The 25,604-nt window shown below is 40.6% G+C and overlaps 1 protein-coding gene across 9 annotated transcripts in view; it reads left to right on the top strand.

The window, feature by feature from the left end:
• Window positions 1–25,604, top strand: part of adgrb3 (adhesion G protein-coupled receptor B3) — an 817,113-nt gene that overhangs the window by 461,658 nt on the left and 329,851 nt on the right. For all 9 annotated transcript variants that reach the window (XM_072250523.1, XM_072250502.1, XM_072250515.1 and 6 more), the window contains 2 exons: window positions 9,561–9,707; window positions 13,339–13,414. In XM_072250523.1, coding sequence (XP_072106624.1) covers window positions 9,561–9,707; window positions 13,339–13,414 — 223 coding nt within the window. The remainder of the gene's footprint in view (window positions 1–9,560; window positions 9,708–13,338; window positions 13,415–25,604) is intronic.

Genomic DNA, 25,604 nt, shown 5'->3' with positions numbered 1-25,604 from the left:
ATTCATCATGCGAGACAGAGCTTTTGCCGTCGGTAACCACCAGGAACTCGAGAAATGCAGCTACGATCTACGCACAGTCATCACGGCAGCGACACAACAATACAGAGACAAGATCCAGACACAACTCTCCACTAACAACACATATAGCTTATGGCAAGGTCTGCACACCATTGCAGACTTCAAAGCTAAACGCAGTGGTGCTGCCAACATTGCTGTCTCTCTCCCAGATGAGCTAAATCTTTTTTACACTCAGTTTGATGTCACCAACACTGAGCCCCTGAGGAGAGCCACCAAAGTGACCTGCGCCTTGGTCACCTCTGAGGCTGAAGTACAGAGATGTTTCCAACGAGGCTGCGGGACCGGATGGCATCCCCGGGCGGAGTGTGTGTGACACCACTGGCTGGTGTGTTTGCAGACATTTCTAATCTCTTCCTCTACCAGTGTAGAGTGCCCTCTTGCTTCAAAACATCCACCATTGTCCCTGTACCTAAAAAGACCAAGGTAACATGTCTGAATGACTGGCATCCTGTCGCACTCACCTCAACAATAAGCAAATGCTTCAAAAGGCTGGTCAAGGACTACATCTGCAGCATGCTACCACCCACACTGGATCCCCTACCATTCACCTACCAACTCAACCATTAACAGATGACACAATAGCCACAGCTCTACACACCATCCTTACACACCTGGAGAGGAGGGATGCTTATGTGAGAATGCTGTTTTTGGACTACTGATCAGCATTCAACACCATAATTTCCGCCAGGCTTAACAAGAAGCTCATAGACCTCAGCCTTAACCCTGCCTTGTGCAGCTGGATCCTGGACTTCCTGTCAGATGGCCGGGAGGTGTGAAGAGTGGGCTCCCTCAACACAGAAGCCCCCCAGGGCTGTGTCCTAAGCTTTAGGCTCTGTACATCCATGACTATGTCGCCACCTATAGCTCCAATCTACTAATTAAATTTACAGATGTTGCTACATAAATTGGCCTTATCTCAAGTGGCACGTCTAGATATGGGTACATGTCACCAGGGTTGTGGAGGTCCATGCAAGAACAAGGTCGAGGTCGATGTGAGTCTGGAAGCAGTAGAATAAAAATCAAACCTAGCAAAGTCTGGAAGGCAAAGTAGAAGACTGAATCCTAAAGAAGGATGAAAACTGAAGGTGGAGGATCAAAAGAGTCATGAGGATCTGAAGGAATCACAAAGCCCTGGATCAGCGGGGTCAGACACCCCTGAAAATCCAGAAGTCGAGGCCTGAAGATCAAATCCGTGATTGGCATTTTACTGTATGTGTTGAAGTACATGTGACAAATCAATCGGAATCTTACTGAATATGTTGTCGGGATAGAGAAATGGGGAGAAAGGATATGGGGTAGCTGGGAACTAGCATGAACCATATGGATCTCCTTGTCATAATAGAGACAGTAAGTGCAGAACATTTGTGGGTCACTGAAGAGGAAAGGAACAACGTAGAAGAAAACAGAAGCCGTAAAAATTCAGCACAAATCCTATTGAAGAGGTGAGATACCAACAACAACACAGATGTAAAGAGGGAATATGAAAAGGAATTTGCAAGATAAATATTTTAACCATCTTAGGAAAAACATCACTAAGGGCAATACAGACTCTTCAAGGTTGCAATTTTGATGTGTAAAATTCTAATATTGGGTTGGAATGGTAGTGTTGCAGTTAGTGTAAAGCGTTATAGTACCAGCTGTAACACTGGGGTTCAAATCCCACTGCCGCCTAGAAGAAGTTTGCACCTTTTCCCTATGACTGCGTGGGTTTCCTCTTGGTGCTCTGGTCTCTTCCCACATTCAAAAGATGTATGAATTAGGATTGGTTGTGGGCATGCTATGTTGACACCAGAAGCATAGTGACACTTGTGGGGCCCCCAGTGCACGTGCATATAATGCATTTCACTGTATATTTTTATATGCTGTACAGGTGGTTAAAAATATTAGTCTTTCATCATTAATATTTTTAATCTTAATTTAAAATACATAAAGAGCAGGCTTTTAGAATTGTTATTTTGTACCGTATTTACATTTGCAGAAGAGAGCTGTATTCAAGATCTCCCAAGTTAATATTATATCATGGATAAAGAGTAATTAAAAAGATAATAGCTCCAAAGAAGGAAAAGATCCATTGGACCAAACCATTTCCATTCTAGGGATTTAGGAGAGGGAGATGAATATATTGTAGATACCCTACCAAAAACTTGGAATATTACCCATGCTACATCAAAATTTAAAAGTACTGATATCAATTGTCACTTGGGTTTTTCAGCAGATTGAAAATTTGCTTTTGTTCAAAGAGAAATTGTATGGATCTGTAAAAGACAGGTCACATCAAATAAGTATGGTTGAATCTTGGAGGAGATAATTGAAGAAACTCACAAGAGATTATTAGTTAGCATTCATGAAATTGATTGACCTAGATAGGAAATTGGTTCAGGAGTAATAGACAAAGCATCGGGATAATCAAAAGTACTGAAATTAGCAGTATATCACACAATCGTGTCACACAAAGACTTAGATTGGTGCCATGCCCTTTCATGGAGTCTGTAAATGACACAGGTGATGGGAATTTACAAAAAGAGAGATGATAAAATAGAAAGCAAGAAAGATAAGATGCTAAATAGTACAGATGGAAGTTTTAAATTGTAGTAGTATTCACTTATTATGCAAATGACAGTAACTGGCATACAAATTTCAATGCAGGAAAATGTGGAACCATGCATTTTTGTGTAAAAAGGCAGACCTTTGCTGGATTGTAAAATACCAGAGAAAGTGAAGGCCCAAATTTTCTTGGATACACAGAGGGATGAATCAGAAAATACTCAAACTCAACAGATGGCTGTTAACAGACAAAGTAGCATTTTTAGCAAGTGGGGAGGAGGGAGTAGAAAGTTAAGATGATAGTTAAACAAAGACAAGATGAGGTTCTAGAGGAGCATAAATGCCTGCATGGACTGAGTATGCTTTGAAAACTTCATTTACTTTTGGTGTCATTATATTTCACTGATCGTTCACTCTTCATATGGTGGTTTGCTTCTCTTGAAGCTGGATGTGGTTTGGTTGCAGACATTTTGGGCTCCTGTATGAGATTTCCAAAAAGACATGTTTCTTAGCACTCAGTTCAGAAACGGCAAAGTTAATCCCAGCTCAGTAACCCACACAAACATCTGGATGGATGTATAAATTGGAAGAGCAATCCCACTGATAAGTAAAACCACAACCTGACATAATCAAACTCTCAAAATCAGACCTCATTTGGCAGACTCATTGATATGTTCTGCCTCACAAGCCGGATAGACCCACCAGAGGGGGTAGCACTGTATTATGCAGACAGAAAGGAGAAACTCTGAGAGTCCACATCAACCACATGGCATCAGGTCAAAAATGGACAAGGATTGATTGGGGTTGTGATTGGCACCACTGTCTTACTTTCATTCTCCTCTTTGTTGAACAAGTCTTGGAACAGACAGTGAAAGTAGCAAAGCCACAGAAAATACTCCAGATGGAAAATTTCAAAGTCCATTGCCAAAGATGTCTGAAGAACAGCTGCCAGACTGGGCTGCAGCAAGCTCTACATTGACACACTGCATCAACAATTCAGGAAACATCTGGTAACATGCTGACGTTATTAAAATGGTGCCAATGAATCTATTATCAGTTATATCTACTGCCTCTACTGCTGGAATCAATCTGCTTTATCCAGAAAGACACTCTTGTGACTCAACTAAATCTCCTTCAGAGTCAGAGGGCTAGAAACTGCTTGATTTGATGCATTTATAACAGCCATAGGACAAGCACTAAACTGTCCAATGAACCATGCACTCGAGTATGCTGCAGAAAGAACAACCTGTGAAATGTTAAAAGAGAAGTAAGAAGTAGGGCCTTGACCCCAGGCTTGAAATAAGTCTGAAGGCCAACTACATTATGGAAGTGCCAATCCCCTGCAGCTGACACAGCTCTGGAAGCTACACCAGATAATGAGTAATGCACATGAAATGCTGAGGAAACTCAGCAAGCCAGGCAAAAGTCTGTGGAAAGGAATAAATAGTCAACATCTCAGGCTGAGACCCTTCATCGGGACAAGAAAGGAAGGAGGAAGAAGCTAGAATAAGAAGGTGGGGGAGGGAAAGCAGTACAAAATAGAAGATGATTTGTGAGGCCAGGTGAGGGAGTAGGTAGGAATTGGAGGATGGGGGATGATGACAGAAGCCAGGAAATAATAGGTGGGAAAGGTAAAGGACCGAATAAGTAGGGAATCTGATTGGAGAGTACAGTGGACGATGAGAGTAAGGGAAGGAGGAGAGATACCGGGGGAAAAGATAGACAGATAAGGAGAAGAGAAAAGGTAAGAAGAGAATGGATGAAGAGAGAAGGAGGAAGGGGAAAATTACCAGAAGTTAGAGAAAACTGGATTATTCTTGTTTACAAAATATAAAATCCTATTATGAATTTGGAAGAAATGGAATGTAAAAGATAATTGGTAATTAATGTTTGAACCTTCCCCAATCTCCTCCTATCAGCCCAATAATTCCTACCCACCTCCCAGTTCTCTTCCTTGCTTCCAGGACCTATATGAATAAACCTTAAAGCAAATGCATTTTTACTACAAGGTAGCAGTCTGGACTCACAACTTGCCACTCCCATTCAAATGAGCTTCAGGTGTTAATATTAGGGCCATTTCAGGCCTATGTGTTCCAGGATAGTGATCATGCAGTGTGTTCCTTCTCTCTCACCAACAAACACAAGCCCACTCCTGGGCAATTGGCTTCATCTACTTTCAAAGTGGGTCTTCGTTTTATATGGGTTTCACTGAATCAACCTAGCCAAGAGATGTTCTTGTGTTCTTCGGGATCATACTCTTCCAGAGTTACAAAGACAATCCCTACTGTATTACTCAGGATCAAAATCAGGTTTATTATCACTGACATATCTCATGAAATTTGTTGTTCCGTGGCAGCAGTACAGTGCAAGATATAAAAATTATTATGACTTACAATTAAAAGAGTGCAAAAGAGGAATAGTGAGGTTGCGTTCATGAGCTCATGGACCATTCAGATATCTGTTGGCAGAGAGGAAGAAGCTGTCACTGAAATGTTGCATTTCAGGATCCTGTACCTCCTTCCTGTTGGTAGTCATGAGAAGAGAGCATGTCTTAGATGGTGAGGGTCCTTCATGATGGATGCCACGTTCTTAAGGAAACACGTTTTGAAGATGCCCTCGATGGTGGGGAGGCCTGTGACTGTGATGGAGCTGCCTCAGTCTACCACCCTTTGCATCCTCTCTCAATACTGCACATTTGAGCCTCCATACCAGGCTGTGGTAAAACCTGTCAAAGTCCTCTCTTCAGTACATGTGTAGAAATTTGTTTGGTGAAATGCCAAATCTCTTCAAACTCCCAATGAGGTATAGCCACTGGTGTACCTTCTTCCTGATTGCACCAGCATGTTGGTTTCAGAATAGATCTTTTGAGCTGTTGATGTCCAGGAACTTGAAGCTCCCGACCATCTCCATTGCTGAACCCTCGACGGGGATCAGTGTGTGTTCTCCTGATTTCCTTTCCTTTTTTTTGAAATTTATTTTTTATTGAAGTTCATCATCAAACAAACATTTCCATAAGATGTACTTCAGATACTGTACATATATATCATATAGTCATATTTGTCACAAATTTCCACATAATATTTATCTGAGGTATACACTTATAGAAAGGAGAGGAAAGAAAGAACAATCAAAAGAAGAAAACTATGTACAAAGTAGGGAGTGATTTTTTTTTACAACATATTCATTGACTTGTGAGAATAAAATCAGGCCTATGAGGTGTTATGTAGTTAAACCATTTTTCCCAGTATGAATCAAATTGTTCCAACTTATGATTAACAGATGCTGTTATCTTCTCCATTTTGTAAATTTCCATCCATACATTTAAAGTTGGGCTCTCCTGTGATGACCATTTCCTGGTAAGGTTCTTTTTTCCAGCCACCAGCAGTATATTCATTAAATATTTATCTCTTTTCAACCATTCTTGAGGTATATACCCAAAATATATGGTCTTACTTTCTAAGGGTATTTCACATTAAAAGATGTCTTGTAGGGCATTATGTATCCCTCTCCAATAGTCTTTGATAATGGGGCATTTCCAGAAAATATGATACAGGTGTCTCCCGCTTTTCAAACGTTCGCTTTACGAAACCTCACTGTTACAAAAGACCTACATTAGTGCCCTATTTTTGCTTTCAGAAGGTGTTTTCACTGTTACGAAAAACAGCGCGCAATAATGGGCAGCGCGCGCCCCGAGCAGCCGCTCTCCCCCGGATTCAGAACGGCATTCTCGCCGGCATTGCTTAAACACGTGCTATGAGCAACCGTTTGCAAGATGAATTCTAAGGTATCAGAAAAGCCTGAAAGAGCTCGTAAGGGTGTTGCACTTAGTGTAAAACTAGACATAATTAAGCGTTTTGATCGTGGTGAACGAAGTAAGGACTGCCAGCGCTTGCGTGTGATTTTCTGCCGATGGCACTTGCGCGAGATTTTCACTACGGAGAACAGTGCAGCAATGATTGTGGAAAGGTATTTCTACTTTATATAGGCTGTGTATTTATCATATCATTCCCGCTTTTACTATATGTTACTGTTATTTTAGGTTTTATGTGTTATTTGGCATGATTTGGTAGGTTATTTTTGGGTCTGCGAACGCTCACAAAATTTTCCCATATAAATAAATGGTAATCGCTTCTTCGCTTTACGACATTCCGGCTTACGAACCGTTTCATAGGAACGCTCTACCTTCGGACGGCGGGGGTAACCTGTAATGGTTTGCATTTTGATTTCCACAATTTCTCCAGCAAACAGGGAGGTTACTATCATAATGGGATTTCTGAGAATGTGTAATAAAATATCTTTTCGAATTTTTCTATCCAAACTCCCTCCATTTCTGTGAACTGGTACACTTCTATTGATACCTCCATATTATTGTCCATTCTTCCTCAGATATTATTATCCCTCCTTCCTTCTCCCATTTTGTTTTAATGTATGAAGTCGAATGTGTTTTAAGATTTGACAAACCCTTATACACGTTTGATTCTTTTACCGTTGTCTGAATTATACGCTTTTCTAAATAGCTCTATCAAACATGTACTTGCCTTGGTTACATTTTTAACTGTCCTATTAACATACTGTCACATCTGTAAATACCGATAAAAGTCTTGTTTTTCTAATAAGTATTTCTCTTTGAGCATTTCAAAACTGAACAGTGGCCCTTCTTCCTGATTTCCTTTTCATGAAGGCCGCAATCAATACTTTGGTCTTGCTGAAGTTGTGTGCAAGATTGCTGTTGCAACACCACTCACCCAACATTCTTTCGGGACCCCTCACCCACCTTCCCTCTCACCTGCCAGCTGGTGTTCCTACCCCTCCTTATTCTGGCTCCTGCCCCTTTCCCTTCCAAGGTTTCAACCCAAAACACCGACTGTTTATTCTACTCCACGGATGTTGCCTGACTTGTTGAGTTTCTCCAGCTTTTTGTGTGCATTGCTCAAAATTTTCATCATCTGCAGAATCTTTTGTGTTTATGATCAGTGTCAGATACCTCATGAAGCATGATGCTGTCATTGGGAAGGAGGTACAGGAGCCTTAGTTCCTGTACCACCAGGTTCAGAAACAATTATTACCCTTCAAACATCAGGCTTCTCAACCGGTGTTCATAACTTCATTTGTCTCAACTCCAAACTGATTCCACAACTTGTGGACTCATTTTTAAGGACTTTACAATTCATGTTCTCAGTATTGTTATTTATTAACTTATTTATTGCTATTATCTTTTTCATTGTAGTTTGGACATTTCATGTTCTTTTGCACATTGATTAGTTGTCAGCCTTTGTAGTTTTTAATTGATTCCATTGTGTTTCTTTGTTCTACTGTAAATGCCTGTAAGAAAATGAAGCCTAATTATGCTCCTATGTCTAGGTGACATATATGCACTTGATAAAAAGTTTACTTTGAACTTCCAATATAGCAACAGGTGGTATCTTTGGCAGAATAAAAGTGGTTCACAAAAAAGATATAAATGATCAAAAGCTTGCTCAAGGAGATAGGTTTAACATAACACATTAAAAAACAGCAAGAAGAGCTTGTGGAGACTATTTCAAACTTAAGTGACAGAATCAAAATCTAAGGGTCAGTGTCTCAGCATAAGGAGTCAGCCATTTCATGGAGACATTCCTTTTGAAGTCTTTTTCTCAGAAGCCTGTGCACGTTCAGTTCTTAGACTTGGATGATTTTTGGATACAAATGAGATCAAGGTAGCTGAGAATCAAGCAGAAAACTAAAGAAAAGTTGAGCCTTGACTTGAACAGCAAAGGAGGTTCAGTGGCTGGTGTGGCCTCCTCCTCCTGTTTCCCTTCTCCTTCCTTTATTTCATGGTCCCCTCTCAGATTCCACCTTCTTCAGCCCTTTGCGTCTTATACCTATCATCATCCAGCTTCTCACAGTATTCCCATTTTCCCCCTCCCCATCTAACTAACTTCCCTCTCTCACCTGAATTCACCTATCATCTATGGGCTTGTGCACCTCTCGCTTCCCTCACGCCTTTTTACTCTGGTTTGTGCCCTTTCTCTTTCCTATCCAAATGAAGGGTCTCAGCCCAAAATATTGACTGTCCATTTCCCACCATAGATTAGATTATTAGATTATTCGATTATGAGGACCCTCAGTCCCTGTTTATTGTCATTTAGAAATGCATGCATTAAAAAGTGATACAATGTTCCTCCAGAAAGATATCACAGAAACACAGGACAAAATAACATATAGTTACAACAGTGCAAAGCAATACCGTAATTTGATAAAGAGCAGACCATGGGCACGGTAAAAAAAAGTCTCAAGTCCCGATAGCCCCATCATCTCACACAGATGGTAGAAGGGAGAAACTCTCCCTGCCATGAACCTCCAAGTGCCACAAACTTGCCGATGCATTGGAAGCACCTGTCCGTAGCCGACTCTGAGTCCATCCGAAAACTTCGAGCCTCTGACCAGCCCTCCAAAACCAAGCACCGAGCCCCATCTCTGCCGAGAACTTCGACCCCGCCCCGGCTGTCAAGCAACAAGCAAAGCCGAGGACTCGGGGCCTTCCCCCCTGGAGATTCTGGATCACGTAGTAGCAGCGGCAGCGAAGCAGGCATTTCGGAAGTTTCACCAGATGTTCCTCCGTGCTCTCACGTCTGTCTCCATCAAATCAGGATTGTACACGGTACCCTACCTGACAGATAACAGATATCACTGGAGTGGCCGCTGCAAACTACTCCAAGATACTGGCTGACCTGCTGAATTCCTTCAGCATTTTGTGCGTGTTACCCCAAAAGATACAAGTAATTTATCCTTGCAGATTGAATCCTATACCTGTACCTAATCAAGTCACTGCATTGGATTGGTTATTGAATAACAAGCTCAAGCATTCAAACAAAATTTTAAAAAATTACACTCAGTTTTGAGGTTGCAAGTTTAATGAACAATTTTCTCCAAATCAATTATTCGTGATTCTCTTTCAGTGGCCAGTATTCACAAGCTGCCTGCAGCATCCGTCCTGACTGATATCAACTTCCCAATGAAAGGAAGAAAGGGAATGGTCGACTGGGCAAGGAACTCCGAAGACAAAATTATAATTCCAAAAAACATATTTGTACCCTCATCACCAGGTGAGGTTGTCATTTCTGGTCCTGTTCTTTGCACATATAATTTAGCAATGTACCCAATAAGTAGAGGTGATAAAACAACATACATTGAAGAGGGGAAATGGTTTTCCACTGTTCTTAATGTCATTGTCTCCACAGTATGCACCTTTGTTCCATAATTTTTGTAACTCTTAAGAAAGGCATCCTTCAGCACAAAGTCAATCTCCTATTAATGTTCAAAGTTCAAAGTAATGTTTAACAAATCTGAGAAAATGAAGCATAGAACATAATAGCATGGTTTAGGCCCTTCATGCCATGATGCTGTGCCAAAATTTTAACCTACTCCAAGATCAATCTGAAGTTTCCTATCAGCATAGCCTACCATTTCTCTTATATCTACTTAAGAGTCTCCTTAATCTCCCTAATGTAAATGCCTCTACCATCACCACTGGCAGTGCTTTCAATGCATCCACCACTCCCTCATGTGAAAAAATACCTCTGACGTCTCCCTATACTTTACTCCAATCACTTTAAAATTACGCCCTAGCCATTTCCACTCTGAGAAAAGGGAACTGGCTGACCATTCTATCAATGTTCCTTATCTTGTACACCTCTTATCATCTCACTTCTCATCTTCCTTCACTCCAATGAGAAACCTATCCTCAAACACGAGGAAATCTGCAGATGCTGGAAACCTATCCATGGCCTCCTCTACTGTCAAGATGAAGCCACACTCAGGTTGGAGGAACAACACCTTATATTCCATCTGCGTAGCCTCCAACCTGATGGTATGAACATAGACTTCTCTAACTTCCGTTAATGCCCCTCCTCCCATTCTCACAAGATCACAAGACAAAGGAGCAGAAGTAGGCCATTCGGCCCATTGAGTCTGCTCCACAGCTCCCCCATGAGCTAAACTATTCACCCATCTAGTTCCAATTTCCGGTTTTTTCCCCATATCCCTTGATACCCTGACTGATTAGATACCTGTCAATCTTCTCCTTAAACACCCTCAATGATCGGGCCTCCACAACTGTATGTGGCAACGAATTCCACAAATCCACGACCCTCTGGCTAAAAAAATTTTTCCTCATCTCTGTTTTAACTGGGTACCCTCTAATTTTAAGACTATGGCCTCTTGTCCTGGACTCACCCACCAAGGGAAACAACCTTTCCACATCTACTCTGTCCAACCCTTTCAACATTCGAAACATTTCTATGAGATCCCCTCTCATTCTTCTATACTCTAATGAATACAATCCAAGAGCTGACAATCGCTCCTCATATGTTAGCCCCTGCATTCCAGGAATCATCCTCGTAAATCTTCTCTGAACTCTCTCCAACATCAGTACATCCTTTCTAAGATAGGGGGCCCAAAACTGCACACAGTATTCCAAATGAGGTCTCACTAATGCCCCATAGAGCCTCGTCAACACCTCCTTATTCTTATACACTATTCCTCTTGAAATGAATGCCAACATAGCATTCGCTTTCTTTACCACCGATCCAACTTGGTGGTTAACCTTTAGGGTATCCTGCACGAGGACCCCTAAGTCCCTTAGCACTTTTAATTTTTGAATTTTCTTCCCATCTAAATAATAATCTGCCAGATTATTTCTTCTTCCGAAATGTACAATCGTACATTTGTCAACGTTCTATCCCATCTGCCATTTCTTTGCCCACTCTCCCAAACTGACTAAGTCTCTCTGCAACTTTTCCGCTTCTTCAACATTTCCTGTTCCTCCACCTACCTTGGTGTCATCCGCAAATTTAGCCACCAAACCATTTAATCCATAATCCAAATCATCAATACACATGGTAAAATGAAGCGGCCCCAACACCGACCCCTGCGGAACACCACTAGTAACCGGCAACCAATCAGAATAGGATCCCTTTATTCCCACCCTTTGCTTTCTGCCTATCAGCCAATGCTCCACCCATTTCAATATCTTTCCTATAATTCCATGGGCTGTCATCTTATTAAGCAGCCTCATATGCGGCACCTTATCGAAGGCCTTTTGAAAATTCAAATACACAACATCCACAGCCTCTCCCTTGTCAATCTTATTCGAGATTACCTCAAAAAATTCCAATAGGTTGATGAGGCAGGATCTTCCCTTCATGAAACCATGCTGGCTTCGGCCTATCTTGTCATGCACCTCGAGCTATTTCATAACCTCGTCCTTGAGGATTGACTCCAATATCTTTCCAACTACCGATGTCAGACTAATAGGTCTGTAATTTTCTTTTTGCTGCCTCCTTCCTTTCTTAAATAGCAGAACTACATTTGTGACCTTCCAGTCCTTCAGAACCATGCCGAAGTCTATTGATTCCTGGAAGATCATTTCCAATGCTTCCACAATCTCCAAAGCTACCTCCTTCAGAACCCTTGGGTGCACCTCATCCGGACCAGGAGACTTATCTATTCTTAGTCCACATAGCTTCCCAAGCACTTTCTCTGTAGTAATCTTGACTGTACCTAATTCTATTCCCTGATACCTCTGGCTATCAGGTATATTGCTCATGTCTTCCACTGTGAAGACTGATGCAAAATACTCATTCAGTTCCTCCACCATCTCTTTGTTATCCATTATAATTTCTTCAGCATCATTTTCAATCAGTCCCGTATCTACCCTTGTCACTCTTTTACTCTTCATATATTTAAAAAAACTCTTAGTATCCTTTTTTATGTTAATCACCAACTTCCTTTCATAACTCATCTTTTCTTTCCTAATAACTTTCTTAGTTTCCTTTTGTAAGTTTTTAAAAGTCTTCCAGTCCTCATTTTCTCACCCCATCCCTTATCTATCTATTTATTTAATTATTTATTTTACTCTTCTTTTTTTTCTCTCTCTCTCTCTCTCCTTCTTTCTTCTCTGTGTCCCTCTCACAATTAACTTCTTGCCTCCTCTCCATCTTCCTCTGGCGCTCCCTTCCCCCTTTCTTTCTCCCTAGGCCTCCTGTCCCATGATCCTCTCCCTTCTCTAGCCTTGTATCACTTTTGCCAATGAACTTTCCAGCTCTTGGCTCCATCCCTCCCCCTCCTGTCTTCTCCTATCACTTTGGATCTCCCCCGCCCCCTCCCACTTTCAAATCTCTTACTATCTCTTCTTTCAGTTAGTCCTGACGAAGGGTCTCAGCCTGAAACGTCGACTGTGCTTCTTCCTATGGATGCTGCCTGGCCTGCTGCATTCCACCAGCATTTTGTGTGTGTTGCTCATAAAACAAACTCTAATTAAGGCAGAATTCTGGTAAATTTCCTCTCCACCCTCTCTGAAGCTTCCACATCCTTCCTATAATGAGGCGACCAGGACTGAACACAATACTCCAAGTGTGTTCTAACCAGAGATTTATAGAGCTACATTACCTTGTGGCTCTTGAACTTAATCTCCCAACTAATGAAGGCCTTCTTAACTACCCTGTCATCTTACATAGCAACCTTGAGAGAGACCTATTGATGTGGAGCCTGATCCTGATGCAATTTCTGAAAATATATTCTAAATCAAGTTAGATGAACAGATCCAGGACAAAATTCATAAGGGCAATGGAGATGTGGCAGGAGAGTGGGATCTTTTGGACAAGTCATTGAAAAAGCATAATAATCTGAATGGTATAATTGTATATTGAATAATCCTATGATCTCTTTATTTTTCAGATTTGGATGAATCTTCTGTTTTTGTTCTTGGCACGATATTTTACAAAAATTTGGGACTTATTTTGCCCTCCCCAAGGTAAGGCACAGACTTTACATGTTTACCAGTCTTGTTGGCATTGTTTATGCAAGTTCCCTTTGTGTTGGTTTTCCCTATTGGTGCTGACTTGCTTTGAAAATCAGAGGTTCAACAAAAGAAGGTATCTGAAATTTTACTTAAGTGATTTCTCTTTCACTGTGAATCTTAGGCCACTAACCGCAAAATCATTGACCACTAATTCAAATAATCTACTTGTGCAAATATTTTTCACAGATGTTATGAATTTCAATATAAATACAGGTCTATTCTTTTGCACTGAGACTTATTTAATTTATGGTGGCCTTTTAATGACACTCTATCTTTTGCTGTAATGTTTTCTTCATGATTTATCTCATGTTGAAGGTTCACATCAACACTTCTTCGAAGGACTTAACAAAATATTCCTTCAACAAGCAGCTGGACAAGTAGAACATTGCTCTAAAATATCAAATGCAGAAACAGGCAATGCTGACATTGCTACATGCATAGAAAAGATGGAGGTGGAACAGGGTGTATGATTCAATTCAGTCTACTGTTCAGCAAACAAAATAAACTTAAACTCAGAAGTGGTGCTTCTTTAAACAATGATGGAAACAGAAATTTGACCATTAAAAGCAGGATGATATAGACTATAAGATGCAATGAGTGTAGGATAGCTGCATCTGAATTTCAGGTGCATTATAGTCATTAACAGCATTAACAGTCTGTCATCAGTTATTAACAGCAGTGTAGTCACAAAAGTAGATAGGCAGGGAAATTATTTTGCTATCTCCACTTTGCCTAGCCATAGAATGTTCTTGTAAGGTCATATAGAAATGAGATACAAACTGCTCTTTTAGCTGTGGATTAAAGATTAAATTATAGATTAAAACTGTGGTTAGAAAACCAGAGTCATGATTACATTGAATATGATGCAGAGGAGATTTGCAAAGATGTTGCCATGATTCTGCAACCTGCAACAACTCAGGCATCATCTGTGAAGGGAGAAACAGACTTAACATTTCAGTTTCAAGGTTCTTCATCAGAGATCTTGGAGTTCAAGTCCGTGGCTCCCTGAAACTGGAGCTACAACTCTGCCATTTATAATATATATGCATATGCACTCAGTGGCCGCTTTATTAGGCAATTAATAAAGTGGCCATTGAGTGTATGTTCATGATATTCTACTGCTGTAGCCCATCCACTTCAAGGTTCAACATATTGCTCATTCAGTGATGCTTCTCGACTCACCACTGTTGTAATGAATGGATACTTTAGTTACTGTCACTTTCCTGTCAGCTTGAACCAGTCTGACCGTTCTTCTCTGATCTGTCTCATTAACAAGGGACTCATTGGATTTTTTTTGTTTTTCGCACTATTTTCTGTAAACTCTAAGAGACTTGTCCATGAAAATCCCAGGAGATGAGCGATTTCTGAGATACTGAAACCAACACATCTACCACCAACAACCAAATGTGGTCAAAGTCACTTAGATCACATTTCTTCCATATTCTGATGTTTGATCTGAACAACAACTGAACCTCTTGACCATGTCTGCATGCATTTAAGCATTGAGTTACTGACACATGATTGGCTGATTGGGTACTTTTTTTAACAAACAGGTGCACCTAATACAGTTGCTACTGATTGTATATGACTTGGATGAAAAGGTGCATGGGTTGGTCAGCAAGTATGCTGGCCATTAGTTCCTACAAAGTGAAACTAACATCAGGAATGGCTGAGATGCTTCACTCTCGGATGAGCTCAATGCCTTTTTTTTGCATGCTTTGGAAGGGTGAATAAAACTATACCTGTGTGAATCCCTGCAGCATCTAGTGATCCTGTGATCTCTATATCAGAGGCAACATTTTTCAAGGGGGTGAACCCTTGCAAGACATCGGGTCTTGATGCTGTACCTGATTTGGGCCTGATGACCTGTGCCAACCAACTGGCAGGAGTGTTTAAGGACATTTTCAATCTCTCACTGCTGCAGTTGGAGAATCCCACCTGCTTCAAAAGGGTAACAACCATACTAATGCCCAAGAAAAGTAGGGTGAGCTGCCTCAATGACTGTCACCCAGACTAGCACTCACATCTACTGTGATGAAGTTCTTTGAGAGGTTAGTCATGGTTAGAATTAACTCCTGCGTAAGCAACAGTAGGTCTACAGTGGATGCAATCTCACTGGCTCTCCAATCTGTCTTGGATCACCCGGACAATAGTAACAACAACAACAGCAAGCTACTGTTTATTGACTACAACTCAGGGTTCAACATAATCATGCCCTCAGTTCTAATGCATATAAGAGAAGGACAACCAAGTGTCCAGATTTCCTGAAATGCCACCTAGGCATGGAATGGTGGCATTCTGAATAGTGGCATAACAGTGATCAAGTGTGTTGGGACTATTGGTGCTGCAGGTTATATGCTGAGGATAATTAGGTGCAGATTTCTTCAAACGAGCCTAATTTTACTCCTCAAATATGATTTGAATTCATCAAAGTAGCTGTTTCTTGTTGGTCATATCAGCATTCAATATCGAGTGCCTGATTAATATCAGCGCTATGTAAACTGCAGTCAGGATCACAGATGAGAACTCTTGGTAGGTAGAACAGTCGGCACTTAATCGTCAGATATTTCAGGTCGGGGAAACAAGAGTGCGACAAAACCATTACATCTGAGCACCATGAAAGGTTTGTCATGAAAACAACCCCCCCCCCCCCCCCCCCGCCTTCACATTATGCCTTCTCTGAATCAACAGTCCAGTCCGGTCCATCATGTGTACCGATATGTACTGAGAAGCCCCTTTGGGAGAAGTTAAGGTAATAGGAGTTCCTGCTAAGTATCACAAATGATGGTTGAGACTGAGAGATTTGGCACAAATGGGGAACCAAGGGATATGGGGAACAACAGGAAAGTGGAACTGACACCATGATTAGCTTGGTGGATGTGGGTTGGATTGTAACATTTAAGAGATGTTTGGATAAGTACATGGATGGGAGGGGTATGGAGGGCTTTGGTCCAGCTGTGAGTCAATGGGACTAGGCAGAATAAATTTAACTAGATGGGCTGAAAGGCCTGTTTCTGAGTAGTGCTCTATGACTCAATCAGCCGTGATCTTTCTGAATGGGGATGAGAGCTAGGGAAGACTGAGTGGTCTATCCTAGTCCCATGTCTTCTGCTTCTCTCTATACCATTTTGCCTAGTGTTTGTTGGTGAAAGTACTTTTTATTTTAACTTAATGTTAAATTATCTTTTCTATTTAATATTTTAATATCACTTCTATGTTTGCATCATATCTGTACATTTGCTAAAAGTACATTATTAAAGAAACAATTCCTACAATCATAAACCAGTTAAGATCATGCGTGCCATAGTTTTGATAGATGTAAGGGCTGCTACTTAATTCAAGATGTGGATTTTCCCCTCTGGACACTTGGAATTGGAACCTCCTTCAAATGGATCTCAGTCAATGAAGTGAGAAGAGACCCAGTTTCTGTGAACTCTGCAATGTGTCAGCACAGGGTGTCTGGTTAGGCCTATATGTCACTTTGCTGAAGTGGATCCCATGACAATATCTAAATCAGGATCATGTGTCATATCTCTTGAAAATGAAAGGCTGTTTTTTCAAGGATTTATTTCACACAGAGCATACTGATGCTCTATCAGGACTCAGCAAGTGATGGGAACAGAATCACCTCAAAGTCATATCCTGTTGACTTGAAAATATGTCAACCTTCCTCTATAGTCACTGATCAAGATTCTAGAAACTCTCGATAGCAGCATTTTGGTAGTGCCTTCACGACATGATCTGCAATGATTCATGAAGCTGGCTCATCATCAACATCTCTGGAACAATGCTGGATGGACAATAAATGCTGCTCTTGCACATACTGTCCCATCTGGGAATGAGTTTTAAAGCTTTGAGTAGTGTCGAAAGAACAACCTTGCACCCAGCATCAGTGCGACCAAGGATCTGATTGTGGATTTCAGGAAGGGGAAGTCAAGGGATCACACACCAGTCCTCACCAAGGGAATGGCAGTGGAGAATGTGAGCAGTTACAAGTTGCTGGGTGTCAACATCTCCGAAGATCTATCCTGGGCCCAAAATAGTGATGCAATTTCAACAAAGGCACAACAGTAGCTATATTTCATGAGGAATTTCAGGATACTTAGTATGTCACCGACGACTCCCGCAAAGTTTCTCAGTTGTACAATGGAGAGCATTCATACTGGTTGCATCTTAAAAGCTGCTGAAAGTTGCAAACTCAGTCAGCTCCATTATGGCACTAGCCTCCCAGCATTAAGGACATCTTCAAAAGATGATATTAATCCTGAGTCTGATGTAGATGATACAAAGATTAGTGGTGTTGTGGACAGTGTAGAAAATTGCCGAAGAATACAGCAGGATATAGGTCAGTTGCAAACATGGCCACAGAAATTACAGATAGAGCTTAATCCAGCAAGTCTGAGCTGATGCACTTTGGGAGATCAAATGTAAAATGTCAGTACATAGTTAATGGCTGGTTTCTTAACAGTATTGATATTCAGAGAGATCTTGGCCTCCAAGAAAATAGCTTGCTGAAAGTGGTGAAGATATACCCCTCATGGAAAGTGGATGATAAGGTAGAAAAAGGTTTATAGATGGCATGTTTATTTTTATTAGTCATGGCATTGAGCTCACGTGTCGGGAAATTATGTTGCAGCTTTTTAAGTCTCTGGTTAGGTTACATTCAAGTCTGGTATGTAAAGGCTTTGAAGATCTTGCAGAAGAGGTATCAAGACACTGCCTGGATTAGAAGGAGAGTTTCGACAGATTTGTCTTGCTTTCTCTGGATGGGGGCTGAGGAGAGATCTGATATACGATCGTAATATTATGAGAGCCATAGATAAGAGTAGACAGCCATATCTTTTTCCCAGAGTTGAAACGGCTGAGGCTAGAGGACATGCATTTATGGTCAGAGGGGAAAAGGTCAAAGGAGGTGTGTGAATTTTTTTTATACTTAGAGTGATGGGTGTCTAGATTGCACAGGTAGAGGTAGTAGTGGAGGCAAATACGACAGAAGCATTTAAGCGGCTCTTAGACAATTATAAGTGTGGGGAATATTTTCACCCAGATTGTAGGAGGGAATCTGAAACACAATGAAAAGGTGATAGAGGCCGTCTGCATGTTTAAGCTGTACTTCAATGTGGATTTAGAGACCTATGACCTGAAGGGCTATGAATCCAATACTCGAAGGTAGGATTAGGTTAGGTGACTCTTTCCATATTGGCACAGGTATAATGGACTGAATGGCCTCCATTTGTGTTGTAAATAGCATTAAGAGAATCAACATAATCAGCAAATTTCCAGTTCAGGTTGATTCTCCATTTATTAATTTTGTAAATTGAGTCTCTAGTCAGTCTCTATTGTTAATGTGGTTACTGTAACTATACAATATTGTTTAGGCAGATGCTCATTACTCAGTTTATTATTTCTCAATATCCTCTTGGTATGGAAGCCCCTCGAATTACTCTGTTGTTCAGCTAGCTTTTTAAAATAATATGTAATGTCTGGCTGGGTATGTTCATAATCTTTTAAGTTTGCACTCCAATTACTCATTTGTCTTGATATGGTCATTTAATTACCTCACATATTGTGCAGATTTTTTCAGTTAGCTACTCAATTCTCTTCCAATATTTGGGTAAATCTTCTGTTGCCCCCAAAGTCCCTGAGTGTTTGCCCCCGTACCAAGCTATGGTTTCCAGAATGGATTTGGGTGCAGTCTTCCCTGACAGCCCACCATCCAAACTAAGCTTTGCAGTGTGACCTTAGGATGGAAGATTTGTCTCATTCGCTTAGCACAGCCACTGAACACACTTTGACATCTAAGCAAAATCTTTTCCGCATGAAGAACTGATAATCTGGAATGCATAGCCCATATGTGTTTGGTGAAAACAGTCAATCAAGATTTTCAACAGAAAACTAGATAGGCATTTGAAAGGGAGTAAAATGGAGGAGTAAATGGAGACAAAATTGCATGGAAAGGCCAATGCCCCTGAACTAAAAAACCCACAAGATGGCCCAGACTATCACAGGAAAAGCCCTCCCCTACCATTGAGCACATCTACAAGGAGTGTTCTCACAGGAAAGCAGCATCCTTCATCAAGAACTCCCACCATCCAGGCCATGTTCTCTTCTCACTTCTGTCATTAATAGAAAGAGGTTGAAGATTCTTAGGTCCCACACCACCAGGTTCAGTAATGGCCAATACCCCAGAACCATTAGGCTCCTGAACCAGAGTGGGTAACTTCATTCAATTCAACAAACAAATAAATAATTTATTTATTATTATTATTATTATTATTATTATTATTATTGTTATTTTTTTTTTCTTTTTGTATTTGCACAATTTGTCATCTTTTATACGTCGGTTGTCCATCTTTGTGTGTAGTTTTTCATTGATTCTATGTGTTTCTTTGAATCTACTGCAAATGCCCACAAGGAAACGAATCTCAGGGTAGGATATGGTGACCTAAATGTACTTTGAACTTTCGGTTTGGAAAAAGCAAAAGAACAGGACTGAGGAAGGAGATCTTCTAGGAGCCAGTGTAAACTGGATGCTGTAAGATTTAGGAGATTACAATGCATTTCTTTTTGCATAAACAAGGTATCCTAGTCACTCAGGCAGAGCTCTATAGGATGTCTTCTCAGTAAGTGCACTGCCTACTCAGACCTCTTTAGAAGAAAGCACTTTGCTAGATAGTGGTTCAAGATATTCTGATTTCTTGTATTCTTACCAGAGCCTTTACGCACATTTATTGATGGACTCAACCACTGTTCATGCTAGGAATTTTATGATATGCATGGTTCATTTAATTAGAGGAAATATCAGCAGTTTGGGGCTATTTGTGTTAAAGTAAATTAATAAACAATCTCATCTTTTAAGTGATGAATATAATTGAATTTTAAGTGATGATCATTAAGCACTTTCTACTACAAGTAGATGAAGTTTAACTCTTCTTTTTGTGCAACAATGCCTCTTTCCCTAATTATTGACCATCGTTCAATAATACTGTGCTCAGAAGACATCATCAGCAATAAATATATTGATCTACTCATGTGTAAATCCTTTCATATTGACTGATGTCTTTAATGAAACAGTTGGAGACATGAATTTCTTAGGATTAAACAAATGCTTTTTTAAAGATCTGATTGTACTGTATAATTCTGACAGTGCTTTTCTAAGTTCCAGTCAAATATTTTAGAAGGCATATAGCCCCTCCCTCCCCACTCTTCATGATTTCACTTTACTAAATCATTGACTCTCTAGGGCTTTGAACACAGCTGGGCCGATCCATTAAAAACTGAACAAACTGGAAATAAGCGATTTTGAGTCTGGGTTAAGAATCAAAGCTGATATTAGGTTGCAGGCATTTCTACCAGGAAGGTATGAATTATTCCTGCAGGCCTTATGAGGAAGGAATGGTCTAATGTAAGGTACTTATGATCAAACTTTTAAAAAAATCTTTTGAATATTCAACGACGATTTAATACTCATCACCTTGTGTTAATTAATGTTCTGCATTATCTCCTGAACACAGATGGATTCTAGCAAACTGTTGGATAATGTGTCTGTGCCTCGATTGGTGGTAGACACTCTTGGCATGCACTAAAAACCAAGACGTTGACCTTTAAGCTTCAAACTCTGGCACAGAAGGTAAAAATGTTGAGCCACAACTAAGGACATGCAGCCAGTACCTAAAAGAAGTGGTCCAGAAATAATAACGTTAGCAACAAAGGCGGGTGTGGGTTATTCAGACCTTCATGTCTGCTGCACCAGTCAATAAGATCTTACTGCGCCTTTATGTCAGTGGTACCATACTGCACCAGCTAAGATCTCTGATTTCCTGAATAACCTTTGGTGTGGTAAGAGTAACCCTCAGGTCCCAAACTTTGCGAGAGAGTGCCTTTGTGTTAACGGCTTTCCAATGGAAAACTCTGAGCCCTCCCAATCTCTTACTACAACCAATTTTCCCAAAGTGTGTTCGGACAGGAGAGAACAACTTGGCAGATTCCTGATTAGCTAGACCTTATAGGAGGATTATTGAATCAATGGAATGAGATACTTTGTGATATTGGTGAATGCCTCTGGAGTAATGCACCAGACAGAGGAACTCAGTACGTCAGTCAGCATCAATGGAGGGAAATGCACAGTCAGTGTTTTGGGTTGGGGGCCTTCAAGTGGTCTCTGAATGACTCTGCCTGATATATAGACCCATTTTAATGCATCTATTGTAACTACTAGCTCTGTATTTTCAGGATTTGTTTTGTTCTTATTTTGAATAGACAATGCACCCTGATCAGTCAGCCATGGAAGATCTATTCTACTTCATTTGACTATATTATGCATGGTGCAATATTATGTCAATGTCACACAATTACATATAACCCCATCATGAATCACAGAATGAAACAAACTAGCTGGCCAAATTCTGATCCATTCAAAAACTGGAGATCTGAAATAAAAACAAAAAATTTTGCAATTACTCAGCCAGCCAGGCAATTGGTCTACAGGATCAAGGAGCATTTTCTATCCTCTTGCCAAGCAAGGCAAGAGTCTTCTTCATCACCTATTCCTTTGGTATGGAAGAGGACTTGCTCCAAAACCAGTTATGTAATAGTACACAGTCAATAGATGGATGGGGCTATGCAGAATCGTGACAGATGGTAGGATACTGAGGTGCCTATTCTGATAGTGCAGGGCAGGGTTAAGTTAACATCAAGAAGCATTGATGAAAACAGCTCTAGAAGGAGGAGAAGCTAGCTTCTGAGAGACAACAAATGTAATTGAAGTGGAGAAGTTCCATTTAAGATATGAAGAAATAAGGAATAGATCAAGAATTTTCAAAGTGAAAAAAACCACCGAAGTAATTTCTTTGGTTGATGGAAACTGCACCATTGAAAAGCTGAAGGGAATAGCCTTTTTTTACCAACTCAAAGTCGTGGTGGACATTGAACTATAATAATTTAAACAATACTTCGAAGAAAATGGAAGTCATAACCACTGAGAAGATGTACTGAAGAAACAGAGTGTAAGGTACAATCAGTAGAAGATTAGGCAGCATTGGATGCAATGTGGAGAAAGACCCAAGAGGTAGGAGAATGGATTCTGGGATTAATGGAATGGAGCCAGTGGATGGAATACCAACCATGGCAGCCCTATATCTATTGGTTTTCTCTTTCGTTAGTCATTTGATTGCAGTGTTTTGCTTGGAATCTACCTGATGCATTAGTCAACTTATCAGTTGCTTATGTTCATCTTATGAACATCTGCTAGATGGACTAACCCTGATCAACATCAGTGATAATTTTCTTATTGTTTTTTTTGCCATTATACAAATGAAACATATGCACATTAATGAACCTGTTGTGCTAGAAGGGATCTTCTTTCTAAACTCAAAATTTATCTTTAATCATTAATGCTAAGTATTCTCTGGCAACTGAGGTTCAATCCTGAACTCTGACCTCCAGTGCTGCCTGTGTAGAGTTTGCACACTTTCCCAGTGATCATGTGGATTTTTCCTTCAATGCTTTAGTTTCCTCCCATGTCCCAAAGATATATGTGTTGGGAAAGTTAGTTTCCCATTGTAATTGTGCTTAGTGAGTGGTGGGGAGGTTCTGGGGAGAGTTCATGGGAATGTAGGGAAAATAGAAGTAGTCAGTGTAGGATTAGTATAAATGGGTGATTGATTATCCCTTTGATCCAGGTTTTTGATTACCTGGTCTTCTGAAATGCACTGCTCCCAGATCATACGTGGTGGTCATCAATCATGTGAGCCTTTGCCCACATGAAATCTTTGTGGCTATACAACTCTAACCCCACTGTTGGTGTCACTGTGAGCTGGTTATCTACAGGTTATCACTATCTGTAGGCACATTAGGGTACAAATGATAACCAGATCATAGGCACTCGGAACTCAGGCCCCACACTTGGACCACCTGAACTGAGATATTTGCTAACAGCTTGGAAAAAAAAATAAAATATTGAAAAAGTATAATATTTGGAAAATGACAAAATTAATTTATAAAACAAATGAAACTGCCCTTAGCTAAACAGAAATCTTCCCCATGCATGCCTTCACCAGAGGATCAGTGACCTCATTCAAGCGACTGAGGTGGCTCTGCACAATCACCTAGTCATTAGCGTAGCGCTATTATAGCCCCAGCGGCCCAAGTTTAATTCCACCGCATTCTCGAAGGAACTTGTACGTTCTCCCCATGACTGCGTGGGTTTCCTCAAGGTGCTCCCGTTTCCTCATGCGTCCCAAAGACATACGGGTTAGGAGGTTAATTGGTCACATGTTATAATTGGGTGTAACAGGTTCACTGGGCCAGAACAGCCTGTTACCCTGCTACATCGCAATATAAAAGAACAAATGTGCCAGCTGTGGCTGATGTAATGGTGAGCAACTGGGCTCGATGGTGAGACCAGCCACACAGTCAGACGTCAGTTGTGCACTCATTTAACCTCCAACACATCCCCACTGCTCACTTCACTGCTGTACTCGGTCATGGAAGTCTGGAGCTTTCTGAGTCACAGGCTGCAACTCATCCGATCTCCAGTCACCAGACAGCTGCCAGCATAGTCAGGACCAACATCACCTGACACAGCTCAGTGATAGATCTGTCTTTTTACATTCCTGTGAAGCAGTTTCAAGTGATTTATATTGTTGCAGGTGTTTTTTCTTACTGGTAACCCGTTCAAAAATAGATTGAGGTTAGGCTTACATTATCTGACCAGTGATTTGATCAGTACTGTCACACGGTATTCAAGGTTGGACAAATGATAAATTGGAGAGCTGCACACCTAAGGAGTAGCACAAGACAAATCCTACACAGTTATAGAGAGCTTGCGGGCATTCAGCCTTTGCTCTGACTGTCAGGTTACTTGGATTTGTTCTCAGTTCTGTTAAATCAGGAGGAAGCATTGGAGAGACAGACAATACTTGAAGCAGATTCAAGCTACTCAGTCTGGTTTCCTTCAGCATATTATTCCCAAACTTCTTTGTATTTTGATGGCCAGTAAAGATCTCTGTGATTCCGTTCACATTGTTGATCTTATTCACATTAATGTTGCTTCACTTCCATCGTTTGACCTTTCCGCTGTTTTCCCTTGTCACTGCTAAACCTGAAATGTTTTGGTTCCCAACAGTGCAGCGCCATTGTAAAAGAGCAAATTATTTCCCATAGCATTTAATAATCGAATCCATGAACAGTAAATAATACAGCTGAAAATGTCTGGTTGCTCCAGGAATTTACTGCAGGAACAATGCAGAAATAGTAAAAAAATGCAGTGATACACATTGTCACTAGGCTATTTTGAAAGTCTGCACTTAAAAGCAAAGCCTCCTGGTAGCCAAGTTCTTTTTGAGTTGTGACATATGATGACCCTTTTGTTAAATCCTGCTGCGGAAACTCAGAATAACTGAATCAATTGTTCTTCCAGTCTGCTTAGCACACTTATCTTTTTTTTTTCCACACCATCCCTTAAATCACTAACTTCTGACCTACACATGGCTTGAAACCCCATAATTTATGCTGTTTTTACCTCCTTCCTCTGATCGACAAAAGTTTTGGCATGTTGAGTTAGTTGTACAGTATATTATTTGGAAGCAGCTGTGATCTTTTCTTCTGACCTTTTAATTACATCTCCTTCACGTAAAGCCATGTTCCCACTGGTACTTGTGTCAGTCAGATTCATACAGATCCTCACACGTTCCTCCTTGCTCCAGTAAGTAAGGGTAACAAAGGTTACAGGGAGAATGCAGAAGAATGGGATTGAGAGGGATAACAAATTAGCCCTGATCAGAATCAGAATCAGAATCAGGTTTATTATCACTGGCATGTGATGTGAAATTTGTTAACTTAGCAGCAGCAGTTCAATGCAATACATAATCTAGCAGAGAGAGAAAAAATAACAATAATTATAAATAAAATAAAACATAATAAATAAACATGTAAATCACTTACATGTATTACGTAGATTTTTTTTAAATGTGCAAAAATGAAATACTGTGTATTAAAAAAAGTGAGGTAGTGTCCAAAGCCTCAAAGTCCATTCAGGAATTGGATGGCAGAGGGGAAGAAGCTGTTCCTAAATCACTGAGTGTGTGCCTTCAGGCTTCTGTACCTCCTACCTGACAGTAACAGTGAGAAAAGGGCATGCCCT

Source organism: Mobula birostris, chromosome 2, assembly GCF_030028105.1.
Source record: "Mobula birostris isolate sMobBir1 chromosome 2, sMobBir1.hap1, whole genome shotgun sequence".
Taxonomy (NCBI): Eukaryota; Metazoa; Chordata; class Chondrichthyes; order Myliobatiformes; family Myliobatidae; genus Mobula; species Mobula birostris.
Note: the sequence above shows the minus strand (reverse complement) of the source record. Positions and strands in the feature narration are given on the sequence as shown.